Raw genomic sequence first — 27,280 nt, 5'->3', positions numbered from 1 at the left:
GAGCCGCATGGCTTTTGCCACTCTTAAACTGGCCTCTGGCGTATCCCATTGCGCCGAGATCAGCTCATGCATGGCTTCATGCACCGGAAAAGACTTAGGGGGTCTACGTGTACCGGCCATCAGGGGATTACCTGATACCGTAGTATCTGCCTGAGAAATATTCAGCCCCTGTAAAGCCTTCGAAATTAAGGAAGAAAGTTCTTCTCTATGAAACAAACGTAGAGCGGACGGGTCATCCACTTCTTGACCCGGGGGATCCCCTGTATCCCAGTCCAGGACCTCCCCCTCCTCCAAGGATTCCGGAAGAGAAAAAGGGGATCTAGGCAGAATCTCCTCTGCTTCCGCGGTCGCGATCCTGCGCTTCTTTGCTAGCAGCGACCGCCCCGGCGAGCCCACCGTGCCCTCAGCCGGCCTGCCTGTCCCACCAGGCACCAACGCCGACGTCGAGGGCACTGGAAGGGCCACATCGACCCCCGTCACCGGCGGGACGGGCTGCGCACCCTGCAACAAAAATGCCCGGTGCAGCAGCATAACAAATTCTGGCAAAAACGAACCAAACGGAAGGGCCGCTGACCCGCCCTGAGCCGCACCGGGGAGCGGGGCCGCGACTGCCGCTGGTGCTCCCGACTCCCCCGCCGCCGCTGGACTCCCCACTGCCATTTCGGAAGAGCCCTGCAGCTCTGACTCACCCTCGTGGTCCGGGGACATCTCCCTTGCCTCACTGACCCGGGCAATAGCAAGCTCACAAGCCTGCATAAAGGCATCTTCTGCCGGTGGAGCCTCACACCCGGCCGAGCACAGGCCCGACCGTGTTCTGCACGCCCCACAGCGCGAACACCGGCGACCTGGCTCCGTTGTCATCCTGCGTTCCAGCACGGCTTTTTTTTTTTTTTTTTTCACACGCGGCGAACGCCGCCGACTGCCGACTCCGCCCCCAACCACCCACACACGCCGGCACGCGAAACCCAAGCAATGAGGCAGGGAAAACACTCACCAATTCGCTCCCGCGATCCCAGACGCCAGGACACGGCTGGTAAGTGTACTGAAGGCAAAATGCAAAGATTGCAAAAGCTCAGCACGAAACAGGAAGTCGACTGGTTTTTTTTTTTTTTTTTTTGTACTGGAATGAAGCCAGACGACCCCTGCAGGACCAATCAACCCCTCAATCACACGGAGGGGAGGGTGGAGCAGGGACCTGGGAGGGCCCAGGTGTAACTCCTAAAGCCGGCACCACTCAGCCAGGCACCCCTGTCCTACTGAAGAGACTGAGTCTCAACAGAGGAAGTCCACCGAACACCAATATCTCCGGCAGCAGCTAGAATCCAGGAGCTAGTGGGCTAGCTCAGTCCCTGCTGGGAGATAGAGCAAAACTGAATCAACAGAACGAACACCAGGCTTTAAGGCCAACTGTTAATCAGTTCTCTATCGCCACCTGCTGGTCGATGTGAGCTATACCCACTAGTCTGGATTCATCTGCTGCTTTGCTATGGAAACTCTTATATCTTGGCATCCCAAGTCCTGTAAATTTTCTTCACACTTCTACCTCTAACCCTCTGTTGTAGTTCCTTCCTATTTCTCCTACTGTAAACCGTGTCGAGCTCTATGAACGTGGAGATGATGCAGTATACAAACCTAAGGATTAGATTAGATTAGATCACTCTATTACAACGTCATGATTTCAGCTACATTACAAGTATGAGCTATATTTCAGGTTATTAGCCACACTGGAGCTATCAATTGTCTTGCAGCCTGGCAGCTTCATGGTAACAGCTAACGGGCGACTACACTCGATTTTTACACAAGAATTCTTTCTTGGCATCTGTTCCTACGATTTCATAGTACGTTCTTATTCTTTGCACTTTCTCCCACCAATGTTCTTCTGGTAAGATGCAGATACCTGTATTCGTTCTGTAATCTCTTGCCTCGGTATCAGATGGCCATTTTTCTACTTCTTGGTCCAGCAGGTCATGTTTATATTCAGTCAAGACACAATTGGATTTACCTTAGGGTGGACTTCCATCTCACATATGAGAGGTGGTGCTGTGTTTTTCATGAAATTGCCTGTTCTCAGCTTTCCAGACTCAGCTGGTCTTAGTCTTTCAAAATATGCTGTACTTGGTCTCGCAAAATCATCTGTTCCCCATAAAATCTGCTGTTCCTCAGCTTGGTAGTGTCAACTAGATTTCTGTTGTTCAGCTTCTCCATTCCAGCTGTGATTTAGTTTTTTTAAATCACTTGTTCTTTTATGATTGAGCTCTACAGTGTCTACTGTATTTCATCCTCATGTTAGTGATGTCTACAGCTTCATGGTATCTCCTGAGTTTCAGTGGCACAATATTTGATGCGTTTAATTTCTTAATCTCTTCTGGGCTTCAGTTTCTCAATCAGCTGTTCTTCAGCCTTGCAGTGTTACTGGCTATCTCACTCTCTCTGTTTAATTGGAGAGATACCCATGCTCTGCTTGCTGTGTCCAGGCAACACAAACACAGAGTTTGCAAAGAAAAGCCCAAACAATTATTCTTCATACAGTTTTACTTTAAGGACTGACATCCATACATAAGAACATAGAACATAAGAACAGGCTTACTGGGTCAGACCAATGGTCCATCAAGCCCAGTAGCCCATTCTTACGGTGGCAAATCCAGATCACTAGTACCTGGCCAAAACCCACGGAGTAGCAATATCCCATGCTACCAATCCAGAGCAAGTCAAACAAAATATGCAGGGGTAACTCTTACACAATAAGGTTACTGTTGAGTGACTAAAGAAATCGGTAGCACAAAAAATAAAGTCACCACATTCATCAATGTACTTTAGTAAGCTTGTTTCTTGCTTAGAACTCTGCTCAGAGACATGAAGGCTGATTACTCGGCCTCACCTACCAATCATTGCAGTGTTTAAAAAAGAAAGCTTTTAAATCTTAAATATTCTTTTAATGCGCTAGCTTATCCGCTATGCTAAAGGTATTAATGTTTTCAAAAGTCTAAGAAGAAACACTTTTTTGAGATATCCAGTTTTGTAATCTAATGTGACTTCACTACCAGCTTTAAAACTCAGCTGTTATTGTCGGTTCCCTGACGCAGCAAACGAAACGTGCACGTAGGAACCAGTCACTGTCCAAAGTTAAGTAATTTTGTATAGTTCACAAGAACTTTTGAAAACATTAATACCTTTAGCATAGCGGATAAGCTAGCGCATTAAAAGAATATTTAAGATTTAAAAGCTTTCTTTTTTGAACACTGCAATGATTGGTAGGTGAGGCCGAGTAATCAGCCTTCATGTCTCTGAGCAGAGTTCTAAGCAAGAAACAAGCTTACTAAAGTACATTGATGAATGTGGTGACTTTATTTTTTGTGCTACCAATCCAGAGCAAGCAGAGGCTTCCCCCATGTCTTTCTCAATAACAGACTACGGACTTTTCCTCCAGGAAATTGTACAAAACTTTCTTAAAACCAGTTACATTATCTGCTCTTACCACAACCTCTGGCATTGCGTTCCAGAGCTTAACTATTCTGAGTGAAAAAAACATTTTCCCTGTAACTTCATCAAGTGTTTCCTAGTCTTTGTGTAATTTTTAACGGAGTGAAAAATTGATCCACTTGTACCCGTTCTGCTCCACTCAGGATTTTGTAGACTTCAATCATATCTTCGCTCAGCCATCTCTTGTACAAGCTGAAGAGCCTTAACCTTTTTAGTCCTTTCTCGTACAAGAGGAGTTCCATCCCCTTTATCATCTTGGTCGCTCTTTGAACCTTTTCTAGGGCCGCTATATCTTTCTTGAGATAAGGAGACCAGAATTGAACACAATACTCGAGATGAGGTTGCACTATGGAGCGATACAGGGGCATTATAACATTCTTAGTCTTGTTAACCTTCTCTTTTTTAATAATTCCTAGCATCCTGTTTGCTTTTTTGGCCGCTGCCACACATTGGGTAGAAGATTTCATCGTATTGTCTACAATGACAACCAGATCTTTCTCTTGGTTGTATATAGATTTCAACAGGGAAGTCTGAGGTATCCATACAATCTTCTACAGTACAATTACCAGGGTCTGAGGTGAAGCCTGGCAGCTCCTCAGCCATTTCAACATCTTGGCTGCTACCTGACTGAAGGGTCTGACTCCTCCCTTTTTCCTCCTGCTTGGCTTCTGACCTGGCTCCTGGTCGGCACTCTTGCTGGCTTTCTAGCCTATTCTCTAACCCCCCCCCCCACACTCTTTGTCTCAGGGCTCTGAACATATGCAAGTCAGAGCCTCACCCTTCTCTCTTAGGAAGGGGGCTGGGCTCCAGCTCATCCGGGAACTGAGAAGTATTTCCCCTAGGCAACCAGAGCTGGGATTTTCTTAAAAAGGCACAAATCCCCAATTCTTATAATAAACCCTAACAGGTTTTCTAGTACTTTTAAACCAGTGAGGCACATTCTGCTGGGGAACCTTGTACCCCTTGCCTTTCATTTTCTAATTCAGGATCTGAGGGATAGTCAGCCCATTCTAATTCCTTACTGCTCACTTGGTCAGCAATTCTGACCAGGAACCGTGTCTCACCTTTACTAATCCCTGGGACAAAGCCAGAGCTGGCTGTAGGTTTGTCACAATATAAATATAAATATATACATATACACACACACACACATACTGTATATACATATGTATATAAATATGTATAGATAAGCACAGAATGATGATATACATAATATACTGTATATACAGCTGTATAGCTGTAATGCATGACTACATAGACAAAATAAATTAATCCAAACTGACTGTGCAATTTACCATCTGCATACTGTGTTCCTTCAAAAATTTTATTATACGATACTCCATGTGGCAGAATGCTATAATTCCGGTCAGCTTTGTTGTTAAAAATAACCAGAAGAGTATCACCAACTTCAGCTTTGATAATTGGGCCTGAAACCAGAATATAATATAGGTTTAAAAAGGTTAGATAAACAGTAAAATGCTTGCTACCAAATAAAGACAGAGAGAAAGTCTTGCAATACCTAGTATCCCCATATGTGCTTCAGCTTCAGGTCGCTCCTTCCTTTCAGTGAACATCTCATCAGTGAATTCAGTGAAATGAACTTTCCAATAGCTTCCTCCAATCCTATCATTACCTTGCCCAAAGAAGGTTTCAGAATCACTGTAAAGAGATGCATCAATCAATAAGAGATAGATGTCTGTGTAAATACAAGTACAGTCAAACCTCGGTTTACGAGTGCCGCGGTGTTTTGCAAGACGAGCAAAACATTCGCAAACATCCCTGCTCGCGTGGCCCTCCCCCCCCTGCCGCGATCTGGCATCCCCCACTCACCCACCCAAACACATTCTCTTACCCCTATCTGGCACCGGCAGCAGCACCAACGCACAGGACATGCTGGTGCCCGAAGATCTTCCCGCTTCCTTGTGCTGGGCCTTGAGCATCTGCGCTTGCTCAAGGCCTTCTAGTTCTCGCTCTCTCTGGAACTTATTCTATTAAAGAAAGTAGGCACCTACTTTCCTTTGTAGAATACTAAGGTAACCAGGTATATAAGTGCCTCTGTTTGAAGTGCAAGCTCTTACACCAGTTGGTATAACTGCTCATGCCTACATTATAAAAAAACCAAACAAACAATACATGCAAAAATTATAGTATTTTATAATTTATGCATGTAACCATGTGCCTCACTCACGCTCGGCTCTTGTGTATGCCCAACTTTAAACTACATGCTATCACTGGCGTGATTTTACAGAATAACACACAGTAGCAATATTTATATACCATTCTCCCAAGGGAGCTCAGAAAGGTTTGCATGAATTTATTCAGGTACTCATGGTATTTGCGCACATTCCGATTATTTACACGTATTCTTGGTGCCCCAAAGAGGACATCTTCTTTACAGTTACCCCCCTAACGTTCCTGGAAGCGATTTCACCTTTTTGAAAACTTGGATCGGGCTCACACCTTTTCAGTAGTAGATCCAGGTGAGTTTAACTCAAAAGGTACCGTACGCATTTCCCTCTCCCCAGAGGGCTTACTATATAAGCTAGTGTCTCACCATTATAGACAGGAGGTCCCCACTCAGAAAGAGTTTTACCACTTCTATGCAACACGTGGGGCTCCTTTTACGAAGGTGCGCTAGCGTTTTTAGCACGCGCTACAATGCCGCGTGTGCTAACCCCCGCTACATGGAAAATTCTAACGCCAGCTCTATGGAGATATTACCATCTAGCGCGCGGGGCATTGTAGTGCGTGCTAAAACCGCTAGCGCACCTTCGTAAAAGGAGCCCATAGACTACTGAAAAATGAAATTAATTAATTAATAAATAGTGCAGCAGCACACAGTCATTATTAGGGAAAGTCTTCTGAGTCATAAAATCTATGCATCATAAAGATACTGTATAAAATGTGTCCTAAGCACTTAGGATTAAGAGACCCACTGGTGCTTTGCTTAAAACTGTAAACTACTTAGATTGCATTGTAAGTCTGCGATATATCAAACTGAACAAATCTGTAAAATCTCTGAGCCCTTCTGAGTACTGGTAATGAAGCTCCCAATGTCAAACATCCACAGGTACGGCACTAGGCCCTTTGGATCAGCATTATATGTACTCGGGGCCAGATTTTGCCACTGGCGCCAGTATCGGCCGGCGCCTCCAAAACTGGCACCAGTTGCATGTCAATCAAACACCGGTGCTGGTTGCAAAATTGCGGCCAGGTCTAAAATAGGCCCCGGATATGCAGACCAGGGTTTTGAGGGACCTACATGTCCAGCGCCTACGCTCGACATGAATCGCATCCACGGAGGCGCCTTAGGTGATTTCAGACATTAACCACGCTTCCATCGACCTTAGGCACCTCCATAGATGAGATTAAGACGCCTGAAATGTAGGCACTGGTGGGCATCTATCTTTTTTTTTTTTAATATGATTTTAATTGCTTTTAAATGTCTCAGTCAATTACTGTACCACTTAAAGGCAATTAAATCAATTAAGTTAGGTGACGGTAGGGCACCTACTGCCACCTGGCGCTGCTTTCAGAATCAGGGCCTTACTCTTTTAGGCCTCTTGGGTCACAGCTACCATTTTTGGCCCATTGAGTATGCGTTAGATTTCTCTTCCGTTATTATTATTTTTAATATCTCTGAGGAGAGAGAAAATCTAATACCATTTTTGTCAAATGGATGAGTTAGGTCCAATGTCTAATATGATATTAAACTAGCCAGAGTGGTAAAAATCCTTTGCTACCTGCCTAATGCCGAGCGTGCATGACTGGGATGGAGCGCAGGAATGGCCGGGTACGACAGCTAACATGTGGGTCATTAACACATGCTAGTTGCCAAAACTACCACTACTGGCAATTAAGTGGCACAGCCTCGCTCATACTCTACCTGCAGCCCATTTCCCACCCATTTCCTTGGCCCTTCTTCCCATCCTCTATACCCTTTTAGTGCTTCTTTCTCTCCCTTCCTCCTAACCCTCCTCCCCTACAGGTGCTTCTCTCTCTCTCTCTTTCCTTCAAAACCCCGTCTCCTATGGGTGTTTTTCTTTCTCTCTCCTTCTACCCCCCCTGGCGGGTGCCCCTCTCTCTCCTTCCAACCTCCTTTCCTGCTGTTAGTCTCTCCCCTCCCATCCAGCTTTGCCTTACTTCATGCTTTGTTCCATAATGCTTCTCCAGCCCTCCTCCCTCCCTCCATGCTTTTTCTCCAGCCCCCCTCCCCCCATGCTGATTATCCAAACCCCCTACATGCTGTTTCTCCAGCCCCTCCCTCTTCTCCTATGACACGGCTTCATCTCTCTAGTTCCTGACTTCCTCAACTACCTCCTTCTTTGGCCCAGCTGCAGTAATTGAATCTTTGGGCAGCCGGCAGCAGTAAGGAGATAAACCTGCTACTGCCGACCTGTCCCTGAAGCTGCCTGTCTGCAAGTCCCATCTACGCAGGGTTACCATATGGCTCCAGTAAAAGGAGGACGGATTGAGGCATCTGGGTTTTACTTCCACTGAAAGCAATGGAAGTAAAACCTGGATGGCTCAATCTGTCCTTCTTTTTCTGGAGCTCTAAGTTAACCTTACGCAGGAACAGGAAGTCGTTGCAGAGAGGTGACTTCTAGGACAGGCCAGAGGTAGCAGGATTACCTTGTTGCTGCTGCCAGCTCCTCGAAGATTCAATTATAGCGGCTGGGTCCAGGGAGGAGGTAGGTGGAAGAGTCAGGAGATCTGGCTAAACCTAGACTGACTCCTCCATTTTTAGAAAACCATCCAGGCATTCAGACAGTCCTCAAAAAAGAGGACATGTCTGGGTTTTCCTGGATGTCTGGTAACCAACTCCCTACCCCATGCCTACTCATTTCAGCTGAAGCACTTTATGCTTGGTATCCATGCTCTTGCTATTTGTGGATCCTCCGAGTATGTGCCATTGTTTTTTGAACTCCCAACACAATTTTTGTCTCCAGCACCTTCTCTAGCATCCACAAACCTTCCCTTCGAAAATCAGCTTCAAATCAAGTCACCTAGTTCTACAGAATCCTCTCTTTGAAACAGTTTCACTTCTTGTGCATTACTTCACTTATTTAAACCTCTGCTAATACATCTCCCCTTTCAGGTATACACATTTAGCCCTCCCATCTCTTCCTATGCGTCTTCAGGGGTTCATAGTCACTCGCGCGCAAGACTTCAGCGCGCCGACATTGCAGCGCCGACAATTCGGCGCAAGACACCAGCGCGCCACCTAAAAAGTGACTTTTAAAGAGCTCCGACACGGGGTGTGAGTGGGGAACCCCCACAGTTTACTTCATACTCTTCACGCTGCCATTGGGGGGGGGCTTGAAACTCTCCATTATAGAGTAAACTTAACTTTTTCCTGATTTTTTAGGAAAAAGTTAAGTTTTCTCTATAATATGGGAGGTTGCACCCCCCCCCACATCCCCCCAACGGCAGTGCGAACAGTCTGAAGTAAAGTGTGTGTGGGGGGGGTTCCCCCCCACACCCCTGTTGGAGCTCTTTAAAAGTCACTTTTTAGGCAGCGTACTGGTGTCTTGCACCAAATTGACAGCGCTGCAATGTTGGCGCGCTTTTGTCCTGTCACCGTCTTCAGGCATACACTTTCCTCTGGATCACCTCTAGCCTCCTTATTGAGATATGGCATCATGTATAGGACATCATCTTCTTCTGGATGGCATGCAGAGGAAGCTGCATCCTAAGATTTCTTACCATTACAGAGGGCTCTGATTTTCACTGGCACTTCACCATGTTAAGGAAGGTGCAAATACCAGAGCTGGAACAGAAAAGGAAACAGTAGCCTACTCGTTAGAGAGAAGCCCAGGTCAATGCCTACTGCTGCGTCTTGTGATCTTGGGCTACTCATTTAACCTTCCATTGCTTCAGGTATAGACTTAGGACTCCTTTTACAAAGCCGAGTGTCGTGCGGCAAATGCTCCAACACCCATTGAATTCCAACAGGCCTTGGAGCATTTACTACGCCAGCCCATGCTGCCACCTTTTGTAAAAAAAATTAAAAAAAAAGGGGGGGTGTTGGTTGTTAAGCCCTCAGGAACAAGAAAATATCAAGTGTATTATGAACTGCTACTAAAAGAAGGGTGAGTTAAATCCAAATAAATAAATGTAGCCCTCCCCCACAGCGATTCAGGCCTCACAGTAACATAGGTTTCTTCCCTGACAGCGCAGAAACGTCCATTAAGCCTTCCAGCGATTCCATGGCCTCTCGGCTCCAAAAAGAGACCTCTGCAATTGGTCTTGTGGTTTTCAAGCAAAATCTTTGCTGTTTCACAAAAACAGGTCTTTAGCCACAGTACAGAAACAGAATGCCAGCACTCAGTCCAAAAGTAGGCAATGTACGTCACACATTCTCATACCGAGGACTATTTAGACTTTCATATACTATTAAAATAGTTAAAACCATCCTATATGGTTTACAAAATTTTATGTCATTTATTATGTAGGTAATAAACATGTTTTTCCCCAGCCCTCGACTGCTCTAACAAACAAAAGACAGATGAATAAATGCTTTGTTTTCTTCTGAGAGACGACATCCCCTCAGAATCCTTTCTTTCTATTCTTTTCTCTTGAATTTCACAGGAACAAAACAACTATTTTACTTCAGTCAATTCCTCTGAGGGCCTTCCCTCACCTCTAATTCAGACCCATTGAAAGTTAGGTTCTGAGATTCTGGAAAAAACTTTTTTTTCCCTTTACTTCTATACTCCTTTCTCTGCCTGGAGAATGGATTTTACATAACTCTTTTTATAACATGTTGACTGCTGCTATCTACTGGACACACAAAATTACTACATCTCTTATATGTTAACCTTACTCTTAGAGTTGTACCAAATAAACTCCTCCCTCCATATTCGCGGGGGATTAGGTGCAAAGCCAGCCTGCAAATAAGAAAAATTTACAAATAATTTTAGGGCCAACTCTGCCCCACCCCCACCTCCTGTCTCCCGGACCTCTCCACATCTTACTTAGAGCTTTGACCCATCCTCGCCTCCCAGACCTCTTCACACCTTATTTTTAAAGCCTGGTGGTCTAGTGGTGAAGCAGGGCAGGAGCGATCTTCCTACGCTCCTGCCCCATGCAGAGCTGTGAACAAAAATGGTTGCCATTAGTTCTCATTGTATTCTCATGAGATGGTGGGAACTCACAGCAGCCATTTTGGTTCACTATTCAGAAAATTACCTTACCTGCCTCTTGTGTTTAAAGCTTGGCCGCTGAATTTGTCAAAGCCTTGAGGACCATAAGCCCATAGCACCATCTCGGCGGCGATAAAGTACCTTCTCTCTCGGCCAGTCAGGGGTGATGCAGGAACCCTGCTATTACAGGACTTTACTTCATAAAGGCCTCGCATACCAGCTGAAAGAGAAACAGAAGGACCAAAATCTGAACAGCCCTTCCAATAATGTCTGTTTTCCCAGAGACGGTGGCAAAATTTCCATCTTTCAAAAGTTCTAATTATTTACCATTTACTATCTAATTATCTTTTTTTTTTTTTTTAAATCAATTAAGCATTCTATTCAACATCTATTTTCTGAGGTTTTCTAGCCAGCTAGCCTCTTATTGATGTGCAATTTATAAAAGGAACATACTATTTTATTGTTCCACTAGTTTTTAAGCCCGTTACATTAACGGGTGCTAGAATATATGTATGTCTGTCTTTCTTTCTTTCTGTCTCACTCCCTGCCCTTGTGTCTTTCTTCTTTTCTTTCTGTCTCCCTCCCTCCTATTATTTGTCTTTCTTTCTATTTGTCTCTCTTCCTGCCCCCTATGCAGCATTTATCTCCCCTTGTCCACTTTCCTGTACAGTAGCCATATCAGCATTCCCTCCCCCTCCATTTCCCTGTGCATCAGCATTTCCCCCCTCCCTACTTCCCTGTGCAGCATTTTCCTCCCTCCCCACCTCCCTGTGCAGCAGCATTTCTTCCCCTGTCCATTTTCCTGTGCAGCAGTTTATTTTTTTTAGAATGCGAGAAGGGATGGTGTAGGCAAGGAATTAAGCAAGCGGAAAGTGAGGTTTGGATGGGATTGTCACACCGCAGTGGGAATGTCAGATGGGAGGTTCAACGGGGGTTCAGGTGTGTGGAGGAGGTTTGTGTGGTGTTGGGGGCGCCACTTGACACTCATTTAAATGCGAAAGTTCACACATGGAACGCGCCTATTATTAACCGGATGCAACATTGTTATGGCGACCGTGTAATGCACCTGCTATTTAAAAAAATACATGGCACAGTTGCTTAAACTCCTTCACTACAGATCCGCAAGTTTACTTTAACTTTTGGAACGTTTTTTTAGACTTACCTTAAATTAAGAGGGAGCTGCTTTTGTTCAAACCCGTCGTCGCGGTTCCGTGCCTCCATTTATGAACAGTGCATTATTTTGCAGCGGGAGTAGGTGAGAGGGAGCATTAGAGGTGGATTGCCAGCCGCCAGAGCTCCTAACTTTGTTTCTTTAGGCCCCGGTTGTTTCCTTTGATTCAATGTCAGCATTAGGGTTCGCCGGTCGTCAGCGCTCAGCCGCACCGTGAGAGCTGGGTGAGAGCGGCTACCCCCAGCTGTGTAATTTTTTTTTTTTTTTAATTTGAAAGCCACTGCCGCAGCTCCTCTCTTGATCCTGATCCTGGTGCAGTTCAAGAGAGGAGCCTTGGCGGCGGCTTGAGCATAAGCGTGATTGTTGTCTCCCTACCTTCTGCATGGTAATCATATTCTCTCCTGTACTACATTGGGTTTTCCTTTTAGCTGTTAAATCAGTACCATGCACATTGAGAGCCGGGGGTGAGGAAGGCCGCCGCAACCACGCGGCTACCCCCAGCTGTGTAACTTTTTTTTTTAATTTGAAAGCCGCCGCCACCGCAGCTCCTCTCTCGATCCTGATCCTGGTGCAGTTCGAGAGAAGAGCCGTGGCGGCAGCTTGAGCACAGTGAGAGCCGGGGGCACGCATGTGCACTCTCATGTCTGTGACGGATCAGGGAACACGACTTTTGAGTGCGCATGCGCGGCCTAGCATTTTATTATATTAAATAATAAAAGCTTTAGTAAACAGACAGCATAATAAGGAGCATAAGAATTGCTGCTGCTGGGTCAGAATGGTGGTTCATCGTATCCAGTAGTCCGCTCACACGGCAGCCTTCTGGTCAAAGACCAGTGCCCTAACTGAGACTAGCCCTACCTACATACGTTCTGGTTCAGCACAAACTTGTCTAACTTTGTCTTGAATCCCTGGAGGGTGTTTTCCCCTATGACAGACTCCGGAAGAGCGTTCCAGTTTCCTACCACTCTCTGGGTGAAGAAGAACTTCCTTACATTTGTACGGAATCTATCCCCTTTCAATTTTAGAGAGTGCCCTCTCGTTCTCCCTACCTTGGAGAGGGTGAACAACCTGTCCTTATCTACTAAGTCTATCCCCTTCAGTATCTTGAATATTTCAATCATGTCCCCTCTCAATCTCCTCTGTTCGAGGGAAAAGAGGCCCAGTTTCTCTAATCTTTCGCTGTATGGCAACTCCTCCAGCCCCTTAACCATCTTAGTCGCTCTTCACAATGGGGCATGCTTAATGCAAATTTTATAATGATACTTAATCCGTTAGAAAATACTAGCTCAAAGCTGCATTGGTGTGCCAAAATGGAAGTGTATCAGCTTTTGGCAGCTTAAAAGCTGGTGTAAGTTAATGTGCCTCAATACATTATGCAAATAACACAATAGATATTATTCTATAAGTTGCACACATCGCTTGGTGACATACCTATTCGCCATCCACACATACACCCCCTTGCAGTTACATGTAATGTGAATTTGGCACATACTGTATAGAGTAGTGCCTAGCGCTTATGTACTTAAATGCCAATTATAAGTGCTTCTGATGCACAAGCGCTACTATTCTATAAACTACTACTCCTCCATCTCCTCCCCCCCGACACCCAACAGTAGGCACCAAATATTGAATGATGGGGTAAGTGAAAAAGTCATGCATGGAGCTTTATTTCTAATTCAAATGTAATTATTTATACAGAAGTATTGCATGGGTCTAAAAATGTACAGTATATTGGTTTTTTTTTTTAAATTTACTGTATATGTAAAATCTATTTTACTACCTTGAATGTGGTCATTCACTTGGCAATTCAACATCCATTTTCCAGGGTTTTCCACGATCATTTCAGCTGTGACAAAAGAGGCTGGGAAAAGGTTGATGATATCAGCTCTGTGTCCTCTGTTTATTATGGTGTGGCCATGAAAATATGCAGAGTGGACATCTACTTCATTACCCATTCCAAACAAATGCCAGGACACAGAGTCACCCACACACATCTCTAGGCCTGGTAGATTCCCAAAAAGGTAACCATTGATGGCTTTAAAAAAACAAAAACAAAAAAAATCACATATTTAAGATATTAGTAAAAGGAAAAAAAGTCTGGATATTAACTACAGTGGTGCCTCGCATAACGGACGCCTCGCACAGCGAACGCTGCGCATAACGAACTTTTTGTCTTGCTCCCTATAACGAACTTCGTTTCACACAACGAAGTCGCCCGAGGGGCCCGGGGGGGGGCGGAACTACTCTCGCCGCTTCCTAATGTGAGCCGGGAACAGCAGCACCCTCCTGTCTGAATGCAGTGTTCCATCATCTCCCTCCACCTTACCTTAGATGCCGAGTTTTCCGGCTTTCTTTTTCGGCCAGCCACACACTTTCAAAGAGCAGCACATGCGCGCATGCTCTGTTGTTCAATCTTCTCCTCTGACGCAACCGGAAACCGGAAGTTGCAGGAGAGGAGAACATTGATCAACTCCAGCAGCTGCGCGTGCACAGCTTTTTGAAATCGTGCGGCTGGGTGAAAAAGAAAGCTGGCAAACTCTGCATATAAGGTGAGGTGGAGGGAGGGAAATGTAGGGCTGCAGAACGAATTATTTTGTTTTACATGTATTCTTATGGGAAAACGCGTTTCACACAACGAACTTTTCGCATAACAAACTTGCTCCTGGAACGAATTAAGTTCGTTGTGTGAGGCACCACTGTATATCTAAAAGGACAGTGGTTTCCAAACTTATCCTACTAACCCTGATCTTTGTTAATTCCACGCAATCTGTAACATCTTTTAATCATTGTAAACCGCATAGAACTTCATGGTCCTGCGATATATAAACTGTTATTATTATTAATCCTAAATCATCTGGTATACATACTGTATTAAGGGCTTCTAATGTACGCAGGTATAATCTGAAAACTTGACTGGATATGGGGTCTACTGCTTTAGGCCCATAGGGGGAAATTCTATGTGAAGTGTCTAGGTTGGGCACCGCTTGCAACCTACATTGAGGACGCCTAGCGATGCCTTACTTAAATCCGCACCTAAGTTAATTGCTTTTTTAATGGGTTAAATGGCATGGTAATTGACTGTTCTCAATATATGGGAACTAATTATATACTTGACATTCGTATCATCAATGCTATACTAAAAATGTCATCTTTATCTCATTCATATTTTTCATTAAATTAAATAACGTAAATAAATAATTATGTAAAATATACAAGATGTGCTCATTGCACCCCTACCACGGTCATATCCATCGGATATAGCAACCACAATCGTTAGGGAACCATCCTTATTCATTAAGTGTGATTTTTTTATTTTTTTTTTCTTAAACTTAATCTCATTTGAAGACAATTCTTCAGCCACAAAGTTATAAATAATCTACTGGCAAGGGAACTTAAAAATCACATCTGTACTTATCTGTTGCATCTTGGTTCCGTTTTAAAGTCAATAAAGTAATATTTCCCTTTTAGCAGTTTTTTACTTCACTGGATTTTAATTCATAAAAATATTTGTTCACTGAGACCCGATTTGGACTTGATTGAAGGAGTCATCGTGACTTTAAAATGGAACCAAGAAGCAACAGATAATTACAGATGTGATTTTTATGTTCCCTTGCCAGTAGATTATTTATAACTTTGTGGCTTTAGAATTGTCTTCAAATGAGATTAAGTAAAAAAAAAAAAAAAATCATCACAATGAGTAAGGAGAGGGAACAAGATGTTGCTATGATGATTCCCTAACAATTGTGGTCTCTATTTCCGATGGATATGACCTTGGTGGAGCACATCTTATATATTTTACATAATTATTACTTACGTTATTTAATTTAATGAAAAAGATGAATGAGATAAAGATGACATTTACTTGTGGAAAAGAGATGAGTTCTGTGTAAGATTAGATCAGAACAGGTATTAATATAAATGGGGAGGACAGAGGTCCACTGGACCCCCAGGGATTTTTTTAGTTGGGGGAGGGGGTAAGGGGGTGCATTTTAAGGCAAGGGATTCTATTGACAGCTCTGACCTGTCTGTAGTTTAGATGGGGGTTTTGTGTACTGATTCTTCTGGGCATTGCATGGATCTGCTAACAAGCTCATTAGCATGCTACTTTTGGTCAATGCTTCAATGCACAGTAAAGCAGTGGCCGAAAGTCTCTGTGCATTGGCCGCAGAATAATGCTTCATTCAGACTAGCTAAAACCAGTTTAAATGAAACATTGCCAGCAAAGGAGGTTTTTGTGTGTCTGTCCCCTAAATACACATCTTTGAAAAGTGGACTACTGTAATACCTACACTTCCTAACAGCAGAACAAATACAATATCTGTCTTGCAAATACCGTATTTTCACGCATATAATGCGCGCGTTATACACAATTTTTACAAACCGTGCATAACCTTGCGCGTTATACGCGTTTTACAATGTTTTTTTACATAGTTCTCCACCCCGACGTCCGATTCACCCCGCAGGACCGCTCGCACCCCCCCAACGTCCGATTCACCCCCCGCAGGACCGCTCGCACCCCCACCCCGAAGGACCGCTCGCACCCCCACAGCCTCCCCACTCCCCCCCATCATGGAGAAGCTTCTACCGTTCTTCTGCTGCTTCCTCTGCCGGCGGTCCTGGCCCTTCTGTGAGCTCTGCGTCTACGCTGCTTCCTCTTCCAGCAGTCCCGCCCTTTCTCTGACATCAGAGAAAGGGCGGGACCGCCGGAAGAGGAAGCAGCGCAGACGCAGGGCTCACAGAAGGGCCGGGACCGACGTAAGAGGAAGCATTTCAGACGCAGGGCTCACAGAAGGGCCGGGTCCGCCGGCAGAGGAAGCAGCAGGAGAACGGTAGGAGCTTCTCCATGATGGGGGGGGGGAGTGGGGAGGCTGTGGGGATGCAAGCAGTCCTTCGGGGTGGGGGGTTCAAGCGGTCCTGCGGGGGGGGGGGGTGAATCGGACGTCGGGGGGGGGGGGCTATCAGATAGCATCAGGCTATCAGGATGGGGACAGGACTTCAAGGGGGAGAGGAGAGTCGGGGCGGCCAGAGGAGAGTCGGGGCAGGCGAAAGGAGAGTCGGGCGGCGACGGGAGAGTCCTGGTGGCATGCGCGGTATATGGGTGTGCGCGGTATATAAAAATTTCTTTACATAAATTACAGTTTCCCGCGCGCTATACCCATGTGCGCGTTTTACACGGGTGCGCAGTATATGAGTGAAAATACGGTAATTCATTTTTGACTGACCAAAACTCAATAGTTGCTTAACCACCTTGTATCAAGAAGGGGAGAAAATTAGCAAAAAATATAGAGCACAGAAATCCATGTTTACGCTTATGAATTTCATCAGTTTCATATTTCCTTAAGATATTATTACAATGCAAAATTTGACCTTGTTTAACAGCACTGTCCAGACAATGTTCTCTATTTGGAACCTGGGAGGTGATGACAGAGCAGACATTCTACCAAACAGAACATCCTCGTGGATTGGACCAGAACTGCATGAAACATTTATTTCCTGATTGCTATATCAGTATATGTTGCAATCTGACATCCTGAACCTACAGGAGTTGCCATCACTGAGAATTTGTGACGCAAATCTTGATACTAAGTGCAACAGGAAATACCTAAAATAACTGTACAGATCTCAGCATGCAAGTTTCTTTCAATAAAATTGCTCCATCTGCTGCACTCACCATGCATTTTGTTGCTCTCTTTGAAATCATCATCATCTTTGTCTACACTTCCTGGTTCTAAGCAGTAGGTGTCTATATTATCATCAAGGTACCAGCTAAGATTTTCATCTACAACACTAAACATCAGTAGAAAATCCTTATTAACGTCAGTCCTGTTCAATGTAGATTCTGCCAGAGTTCCTAAACAACAAAGCAAAATAATAATCATGCAAGGTAACAAAAAAAGAAAAAAGTAGACTCAAAATAATCAAACTCAGCAGAATCAGAACTGTAAATAATATGGGGATAATTCTATAAGTGGATACCTTCTTTTAGGCATCCTAATGTCACATAGAGCCAATTCCATAATGGACTAGAGTCCCCAGATTCCATTATAGAATACCAGAGCAACCCAGTATCAGGCTGCCTAAAATCTAGGCACCCACAGTTACACCAGCCATAGACCTGGAGTAATTGCAGGCACTTAAATGCAGCAAAAGCAATGGCAGCATTGGTCATGCACCTCCTATGCTATACCCATGTGAATGCCCCCTTGCATTTACACATTATCTTCTGGACTCTGTACAGTAGAGTCTCAGTTAACAAATCGCTGGTGGGGAAAAAAATGGCCCCCCAAGCAAAAGCGGCAGTGTCCTGAGCCACAATTCCTCCCTCAAGCCCTCAAGCTGCTATGAACCCTTCTCCCTCCGAAGCACCAGCATGGCTGCGGTCCTGAGCCGCAAAGCTCGACTCCCTCAAGCCCCAAAGTGGCAGAAGCAGGCGAGGGTCCTGAGCCGTGAACTCCCTCGCTCCCTCTCTTCCTTGCCTGAAGCGCAGCAGTCAGCAGGAGGCACTGGTTGCTTGTGACCAGCCCCGGCAGGTCTTTTCCTCTGATGCATCAGAGGAAAGGCCCTACCAGAGCAGGCTGGAAGCAGCCTGTTTTGAGACTGCCTCCTGCTGTAAGGAAGAGAGGGAGCAAGGGGGTTCTTGGGTCAGGACTGCCACCTGCTTCTGCCACATCGGGGCGTAAGGAAGGGAGGAGGGCTTTGCGGCTCAGGATTGCTGCCATACTGATGCTTCAGGGCAGAGAATTGAGAGTGTATTAGACAAGGTTTCTAACACACTCTCAATTAACCAGAAAAATAGTTACCTGGTATCCACCAATCCCCACGGGTGCCAGATAACTGAGATTCTACTGTATATAGTGCTGAAATTCATGTGAACCAACCTGAGTGCAGAACCAACTTGCTAAATGAGCCATTAACTATGAATTAAGTAGCCTTAACAATCAACCATATGGGGTGGGGATGGAGTCAGCATCCGCTAAAGTCCTCTGGACCCAAAAGGGGCTACTCAGCCTGCACTCAAGAGCCTGATAAATCAGGGGTGAGCTTACTTCCCAGGAGAACTCTCCTCGAGCTGCCTTAAAAAGTTAAGTTGCCCCACCAGCTAAGCCCTCTGAACACAGAGGCTGTGTTTCAGGACTTCTGGGAATCCCCACAGTATCAGAAAGCCACAAACTATGGATAAAATTCCAAATATAATAAATCAAAAGCAGAGCAGATGAAAAGATACCTACTCAAATCGCTTGTAGAAGGAAAAACTGAGAGGCTGAGACACTGCCCAGGAGGTGGCGCTGAAAAATATAGATGATGCCTTTTGCAATCCTCGTGGGTTAAGGGAAAAAAACCCCACTTGTCAAGACTCATGTTCCTTTTGCACTGTAAATATCTTTATTAACATTCTTATATGCCATCAGTTTTAACAAGTTACACATTGTGGTTTACTGGAAAGGAAATCTCAAGAGGAATGGAAGAAAAGTTATAACTTAAAAATCTCTGAACGTAAAAAAAACCCACTCCATGAATAGAAAAAGTTAGCTAAGCACCGCAATAATGCAGCACATTTAGTGAGATTGATTAAAGCATTTCTATATATTTAACAATTTAATATCCTTGCTGCATTTGCTATTTTGGTGAAAGTTTTTTGTGCCTATGATGTTTGGGCGGTAAAGAGTGGGTTCACCTCACCAACAATCTGAGGCTTTTTCTTTTGCTTTTATGCATTATTGCAGTGCTTAGCTAACTCTATTAATTAATTAATTAATTAATGGAGTGTTTTTGTGTATTTATTAAGTTACTGGAAAGGAAGGAGAAATTAGGTTCTTACCTGCTAATTTACTTTCTTTTAGCTTCTCCAGACCAGTAGAGGTTAACTTTACGAATGGGTATATATCTAATCATGACCAGCAGGTGGAGACTGAAAACAAAACTTTGGGACAGTATATACTATCCTCCCTTCTCTATTTCCCTCAGTCTGCCGAATAGCCAAGCAGAACCAAGAACTGGAAAACAGGAAGAAAACAATACTCCGAACAGGAGTAACAAATAACATACCCAAATGCTGTTGGAAAATGCAGAGGAGAAATACCCGAAGGAAAATGTCCCCACAGCTCGCCAGCTAAGCCAGCCGAGCCACAGCCGCTGTTCTTTAATTCTCCCCGGCCCTAGAAAAATACTAGAACCCGCAGCAAAAAACAAAAACTGCCCGCGAAAACAGCCCCAACAACAACAACAACAACAACAGACAGGGTGGGGACCTCTACTGGTCTGGAGAAGCTAAAAGAAAGTAAATTAGCAGGTAAGAACCTAATTTCTCCTTCTTTAGCACTCTCCAGACCAGTAGAGGTTAACTTTACGAATGGGACGTACCAAAGCAGTCCCTCTCACGGGCGGGACCCCCGAAGGGCCGATACCAGAACACGCTCACCGAACACCGCGTCCCGACGCGCCTGAACATCTACCCGATAATGTCTAACAAATGAATGCAAGGAGGACCAAACCGCAGCCTTACAAATATCCACCGGAGGCACGAGCGACGACTCAGCCCAAGAAGCCGCCTGACCCCGAGTGGAATGAGCCTTGAGAAACTCCGGAACAGGCTGCTGTTTCAGAAGATAAGCGGAAGCAATCGTCTCCTTGATCCAGCGCGCAATAGTAGCCTTAGAAGCGCCAGCTCCCCGACGAGGACCAGCCAGGAGGACAAAGAGATGATCGGACTTCTGGAATTCCTGGGTCCGCTGCACATAAGAGTGAAGGACCCGACCGACATCCAACTTGCGCAGCTGCTGTTGCTCAGAAGAGCCCTCCCGACCACCCAAGACCGGGAGAACCACCGATTGATTGACATGAAAAGGAGAAACAACCTTCGGCAGAAAGGAAGGAACAGGCCGCAAGACGACCCGCTCCCTAGAAAACTCCAAGAAGGGAGCCCTACAAGAGAAAGCCTGCAGCTCAGAAACACGCCTAGCAGAAGTAATGGCCACCAAAAAGACCGCCTTCAAAGTAAGGTCCTTCAAAGAACAGTCGTCCAAGGGCTCGAAAGGCGGGCGCACCAAAACAGAGAGAACCAGATTAAGATCCCAAGAGGGAACCGAGGGCCGTAGGAGAGGCCTAAGCAACTTGGCCGCCCGCAGAAACCGAATCACATCAGGAAGAGCCGATAAACGCTGACCTGACACCAACCTTCGAAAGGCCGACAGGGCCGCAAGATGAACCCGGAGAGAAGACCAAGCCAGGCCTCTATCCAGGCCATCCTGCAAGAACTCTAGAATGTTAGGCAGAGAAGCGCGAAAAGAGGTCACTCCCCGCGCCCGACACCATTCCTCAAAGAGACGCCAAATCCGCACATAAGCCCGAGAGGTAGAAAGCCTCCGGGACCCCAACAGTGTAGAGATCACCTTGTCTGAATATCCCTTCTTGCTAAGGCGACCCCTTTCAAGAGCCACGCCGTAAGACAGAAGGGAGACGGGTCGAACATGGGAATGGGACCCTGCATCAGAAGGTCGTCCGAGAGAGGCAGAGGAAGAGGAACCGCCACCAGGTGCCTCACCAGATCCGCATACCACGGACGTCGAGGCCAATCCGGAGCCACCAGCACCACCAAACCCGGATGGTGAACAATGCGAAGAAGCACTCTGCCCACCAGCGGCCAAGGAGGGAACACATACAACAGCCCCTCCATTGGCCACGGCTGGACCAGAGCATCCAGACCCTCGGCCAGCCCTTCCCTGCGACGACTGAAGAAGCGGGGCACTTTGGCGTTGCCACTCGTGGCCATCAGGTCCATCAGGGGCTGCCCCCAATCTTGCACTATCAACCGAAACGCTCCGGCGCCGAGAAACCACTCTCCTGGATCCAGGAAGTGACGACTGAGGAAGTCTGCCTGAACATTTTCTACCCCGGCTATATGAGAAGCCGAGAGGTCCAGAAGATGGGACTCCGCCCAAACCATGAGCCGAGCCGCCTCCTGCGCCACAGGAGTGCTCTTGGTGCCCCCCTGACGATTGACATAAGCCACCGCCGTGGCATTGTCCGACAGGACTCTGACCGACTCGCCCAGCAAAAGGGAGTGGAAAGCTAACAGCGCCAGCCTGACCGCTCTGGTCTCCAACACGTTGATCGACCAGGAGGCCTCCTCCGCGGACCAGGTGCCCCGAGCTGAGTGGCCCATAAACTGAGCCCCCCAACCGAGGAGACTCGCATCCGTAAGGAGCACCGTCCACTGCGGGAGATCCAGACCCACCCCCTGAACCAGGTGAGGGGTCCGGAGCCACCAGCGCAGACTGCAGCGCGCCAAGCCTCGCAGGGGAACCGGAACATCCAAATCTTGCCTCCGGGGAGACCACCTCCGGAGCAGAGCATACTGAAGAGGACGCATGTGGGCCCGCGCCCACCTCACCACGTCCAGGGACGCCGCCATTGACCCCAGGACTTGGAGGAAATCTCGCGCCCGAGGACCCCGGGACGCCAAAAGCAGGCGAATCTGAGATTGCAATTTGCTCACCCGGGCCTCTGGAAGGAAGACCTTCCCCAAGGAGGTGTCGAACATAACCCCAAGGCACTCCAGACGCTGAGCCGGGACCAACCGACTCTTGGAAAGGTTGACCACCCAGCCCAGCGACCGGAGAAACTCCACCACCCGAGCCGTAACCCGGGAGCTCTCCTGCAACGACTTTGCCCGAATCAACCAGTCGTCCAGGTAGGGGTGAACCAGGATGCCCACCGACCGCAAGGCTGCCGCGACGACCACCATTACCGTGGTGAACGTCCGAGGAGCCGTGGCCAGACCAAAGGGAAGCGCACAGAACTGAAAGTGCCGCCCCAAGATCGCAAAGCGAAGGAAGCGCTGATGAGAGGCCCGAATTGGAACCTGCAAGTAGGCCTCCGTCAGATCGAGAGACGTAAGAAACTCCCCCGGCTGAACCGCCAGAATGACCGACCGCAGCGTTTCCATGCGGAAAGACGGAATCTTGAGAGCTCTGTTGACCCCTTTCAAATCCAGGATGGGCCGAAAGGTCCCCTCCTTTATGGCCACCACAAAGTAAATGGAGTACCTGCCGGTGCCCCACTCCGTAGGGGACACCGGCACCACTGCCTCGAGATCTAGCAAACGCTGAAGGGTCTGACGAAAAGCCTGCGTCTTCCATGGAGTCTGACATGGAGAAGCGAGGAAAAGGTCCGGCAGAGAGCGGGTAAACTCCAGAGCGTAACCGTCCCGCACCACCTCAAGGACCAACTGATCGGACGCGATCTCGGCCCATTTGGGGAAAAAATTTGCGCAGCCGGGCCCCCACCGGAACCAAAGGGGGCGCCGGCAATGAGTCATTGCGCAGGACGGGAAGCGGGGGAACCGGCGGAGGGATTCCCTGCCCCCCGACGGGCTCCCCGAAAGGGCTGCATGCGCTGGAAGAACCGACCCCGGGAAAAACCCTGAGCCGGGAAAGAAGCAGCCCCACGCCCCGGGCTATACTTGCGAAATTCCCGCAAACGCCCCCGGGCAGCCCCACACCTAGACGCAGGGCGGGCACGGTCCTCAGGCAGACGGGGCACCTTCGAGTCCGTCAGAGTCTGAATCAACTCATCTAATTCCTCTCCAAACAAAAAGACCCCCTTAAGGGAACTTTAGTAAACTTAGCTTTGGACGCAGAATCCGCCGCCCAAGCGCGCAGCCACAAAATACGCCGCGCGGCCATGCCATAGACTTAGCCGAAATCCGCACCAAGTCATAAAGAGCATCTGAGAGGAACGAGGCACAATCGCAATCTTCGCTACCTCCTGATCCCCTAGAGACCAGTCATCAGACTCCCGATCCAGGACACGCTCAGCCCACCGAAACACGGCGCGAGCGACTAGCTCCCCACAAACAGCCGCCTGGACCCCAAAGGCAGAGACATCAAAATCATACTTAAGAAGTGTCTCTACGCACGCGCCTCCGAGACCCTAAGAGCAGAACCGTCCATAACAGGCACGGTATGCCGCTTAGGAAGTGCCGAGACCACCGCGTTCCCCATTGGCGAAATTAAGGTAGCCCTACCTCCCTCCGGGACGGGATACCCAAGAGCCAAGGCGCACACCAAACGAAACTGCGCCCATAGGCCACTGCGCCAACACAAAATCCCGCAAATCCTGACGCACAGGAAAAGAGCGGGAAACAGGACAGACCCCCTGAAGCAGAGGGGCCCCCATACGCGGGGTCTCCGGCGGCGCCACTGCAAAAATGCAGCACCAAGGAGACCTGCTACACAGGTCTAAAAGCTCATCCCTCTGAATAAAAAAAGCGCACCACGGACGCATCTGCTCTGGAAGACGGGAAACCCGCCGCCCCGCTGCCAACAGGCGTCCCCTCTAGAGGATCCTGGAAGCCCGCCAAAGCAGCCAGGTCCTCAACCAGGCCAACACGCTCCTTCGCCCACCAATTCGCAATCCAAGCCCCCCCGCGGGCGCTTGGATGAGGGAGGAGGAAGAGGGGACGCCAAACGAAAAGAGGGAGGCAAAGCCATAGGGGGCGCGGAGGGAAACCCCCCCCGAAACCCCCCAGGCGCACGTGGGACCCCCAAAAGTCCGCACAAAGAAAGAAAATAAATTGGGGGCAAAAAACCCCTGGGGGTCCCCAGGGACTCCCTGCCCCAGCAGGGGTCCATGCTGAAACCTGCCCCTGTGTTCGCCATACAGGGGGAAGGTCACCTGAGGTTGCAGACAAAATGGAGGGGCCAGACAAAGAAAATGGCGAAGTTCCCGCCAAAAATGCTCCCTCCATGGCCTGTAGCGGCTGAGAAGACTGAACAGTCTCAGCCGCAAAGACAGGCAAGTCGGCATCAGCTGTCAAAAAATCAGCTGAGAGGGAATCCTTCGGGGAATCCCTCCGTGGGCGGTTGTGGAAGACCGGGCTTCCCCACTGCTCCAAGCCGACTCGCGAGGCACCATCGGCGGGGAGCTCTGGGCGCCTGCAGCCGCTGCCGACGGAGCTCCACCACCTCACCGACCCAAACCGCCGAGTTCAGGCCGGCCGTGAGTGCCTCGCGGCTGGACTCAATTGTGTCCTACTCCCCCGGAGAAGGGCACAATTGCTCCATACGCGACCTAGCTATAAAAAAGTGCCGGATACATGAAAAAATACAGTAAAATACAGTTTTCTTAAAGGGAAACAACCCTTCAGACCAGCACTACCTCAGGATTTTTTTTTTTTTTTTTTTTTTTACAGAACAGACTCCACAGGCTCTCGAAGCAATATGCCTTGCTTGACTTAGGGGGCAAGGCTTACTGCTGAGGCTCCTCTAAAAAAATGTGGGGAGGTGGAGGAAGTGGGGGGAGGGACCCCGCTCGTGACCCGCCGGGTTTGACACCCCCGAGGTCGGACGGACCCCCAAACAGGGCCCGACCAAGCTCCGTCCGGCCAAAAACAGGGACAATAAACCCCTAAACAAATTCCAACAGCCCTACCAAGAGAGATGGGTACAGATCACTCAACACCTGCTGGAGACTGAAAGAAGACTGAGGGAAATAGAGAAGGGAGGATAGTATATACTGTCCCAAAGTTTTGTTTTCAGTCTCCACCTGCTGGTCATGATTAGATATATACCCATTCGTAAAGTTAACCTCTACTGGTCTGGAGAGTGCTAAAGAATACACTTCTCCCTCCATATTCACAGGGCTTAGGGGCAGAGCTGGCCCGCGAATATGGAAAAATCGCAAATAACTTTAAGGCCGACTCTGACTTCTCCACTTGCATTTTAAAGCCTGATGGTCTAGCGGTGAAGTGGGTCAGGAGCGATCTTCCTACGCTCCTGCCCCGTGTAGAGCTGGGAACAAAAATGGCTGCCGTGAGTTCACGGCAGTATAAATTAGCACTTATACCATGTTGCACTGCGAGTGATTCTGTTTGTGTATGTACTCTACTGTGACCCGCCTTGGGAAAGGCAGGGTATAAATAAATAAATACAAATAACTAATCCCAGGGTAAAAGTATTCAGAGCCATCCGTTACTCACTGCTATGCATTTCTTGCAGGGGAGCACACTTACCCAAGTATTCCTTGCTTTATAATGTCACTCTCAGCTTTCAAAAAACTAATATTGTAGTACAGCAGGTCTTAGTTTAGTGATAATACAAACCAGTGATATATCAGGAATCTGCATTTTTTTTCCTTTCATTTTGTTTGTGTATCATTGTATATAACGTGCATAAATCTACAAAATTTGGAAAAAAAATATGAAAAAAACGAAACAAAATTTTTTTCTCCTTACGCACACCTAGGATACTCCAAGTTACTGTATTTCATATCGCTGGTATTTATATTTCATATATTACTTTTTCTCCTCTATAAAACATATGGCATGAATATAAAGCATCAGGGTAAAACAGAGGATTAGATTTACAGTAAATTTGCCTTTCCTTGTAAAAGTAATATACAGTACTCCCCCGAAATTACGTTTGCAGAGTGACCGCGAATGTTGAAAAACCGCGAATGTTGGAAGAGTATTGTAATTGGCACGCTCCCTCCTCCTGTCCCGGCGCTCATTGTAGTGTGCGTGCCAGCCCCTTGAGTCCCCAGGCGAATGCCGAAGTGAGGGAAGACCGCAGGTTGGGAAAGTGAAGGCTGGCTGTGCGGAACTGGTAAGAGAGCTTTTCCGTTGGTCAGTCATTCGCAGTATTTTCGGACCGGAAGAGGCGGTCAGAAAATACAGTGAATGACTGAGTCTGCGAATCGCAAATTTGCGGGGGTATACTGTATTACTAAACTCCTACATAAGTTATTTTCAGTCAAAGCCAGCTCTTGTGCACTGGTAGCAAATGTGCTACAAAGAAAAGCAAAATCTATCAAAAAAGGTAAATAAGCCCAGCACTTCCCTTACTTGATAATCACCTTTTCTGCAAGTCAAAAGTGCTCCTATTAATCCAGAAGAAATGTCTCTAGGAGCATCAATATGAGAGTGATAAGCCCAGGTCAGGCAATTTGGGTCATCCACCGTGGGTGCATATTGTTCCTTTACTATCCATTTGTAGGTATGAGTCCCACCAGGGAGAACAATATCATCAAATTTATCTTTTCCAGCCGTTCCATCTGGGTACAGGGCCCCTGATAGTTTGAAGACAAGACAGAGTTTTCAAAGTCAGTATATGTGAAAAAGCAGAATATAAGCAATTTTTAAATTACATTATCCGATCCCGTGTTTTGTTTTTAATTTAATCAGTTTTATAGTCCATCCTTCCCAGGAGCCCAGAACGGGTTACAAGGATACGTATACATATTGAGATCTTTAAGTTTATCCACTTATACCTTATGATGAAAGCCACCAACTATTTCAGTACACTACCTCTGGACCGACTCCATCTTGTTTATATCTTTTTGAAGGTGCGGTCTCCAGAATTGCATACAATATTCTAAATGAAGTCTCACCAGAGTCTTCTGCAGGGGCATCAATAACTCCTTTTTCCTACTGGCCATTCTTCTCCCTATGCTTTCACTGTCACCTTTTCAACCTGTTTGGCTACCA

At 47.0% G+C, this 27,280-nt stretch overlaps 1 protein-coding gene across 8 annotated transcripts in view; it reads right to left on the bottom strand.

The window, feature by feature from the left end:
* HEPHL1 (hephaestin like 1) overlaps window positions 1-27,280 on the bottom strand; it is a 96,886-nt gene that overhangs the window by 63,329 nt on the left and 6,277 nt on the right. For 6 of the 8 annotated variants that reach the window (XM_033948478.1, XM_033948482.1, XM_033948477.1 and 3 more), the window contains exons 3-8: window positions 26,650-26,862; window positions 17,468-17,647; window positions 13,577-13,831; window positions 10,677-10,845; window positions 5,000-5,139; window positions 4,776-4,907 (exon numbers count right to left, since the gene is read on the bottom strand). In XM_033948478.1, the coding sequence (XP_033804369.1) occupies window positions 4,776-4,907; window positions 5,000-5,139; window positions 10,677-10,845; window positions 13,577-13,831; window positions 17,468-17,647; window positions 26,650-26,862 (1,089 nt within the window). Of the gene's footprint in view, window positions 1-4,775; window positions 4,908-4,999; window positions 5,140-10,676; window positions 10,846-13,576; window positions 13,832-17,467; window positions 17,648-25,807; window positions 25,828-26,638; window positions 26,863-27,280 lie in introns of those variants that run through there. The other 2 variants (XM_033948483.1, XM_033948484.1) reach the window with 2 other exon arrangements.

Source organism: Geotrypetes seraphini, chromosome 6 (genome assembly GCF_902459505.1).
Source record: "Geotrypetes seraphini chromosome 6, aGeoSer1.1, whole genome shotgun sequence".
NCBI lineage: Eukaryota > Metazoa > Chordata > Amphibia > Gymnophiona > Dermophiidae > Geotrypetes > Geotrypetes seraphini.
Note: the sequence above shows the minus strand (reverse complement) of the source record. Positions and strands in the feature narration are given on the sequence as shown.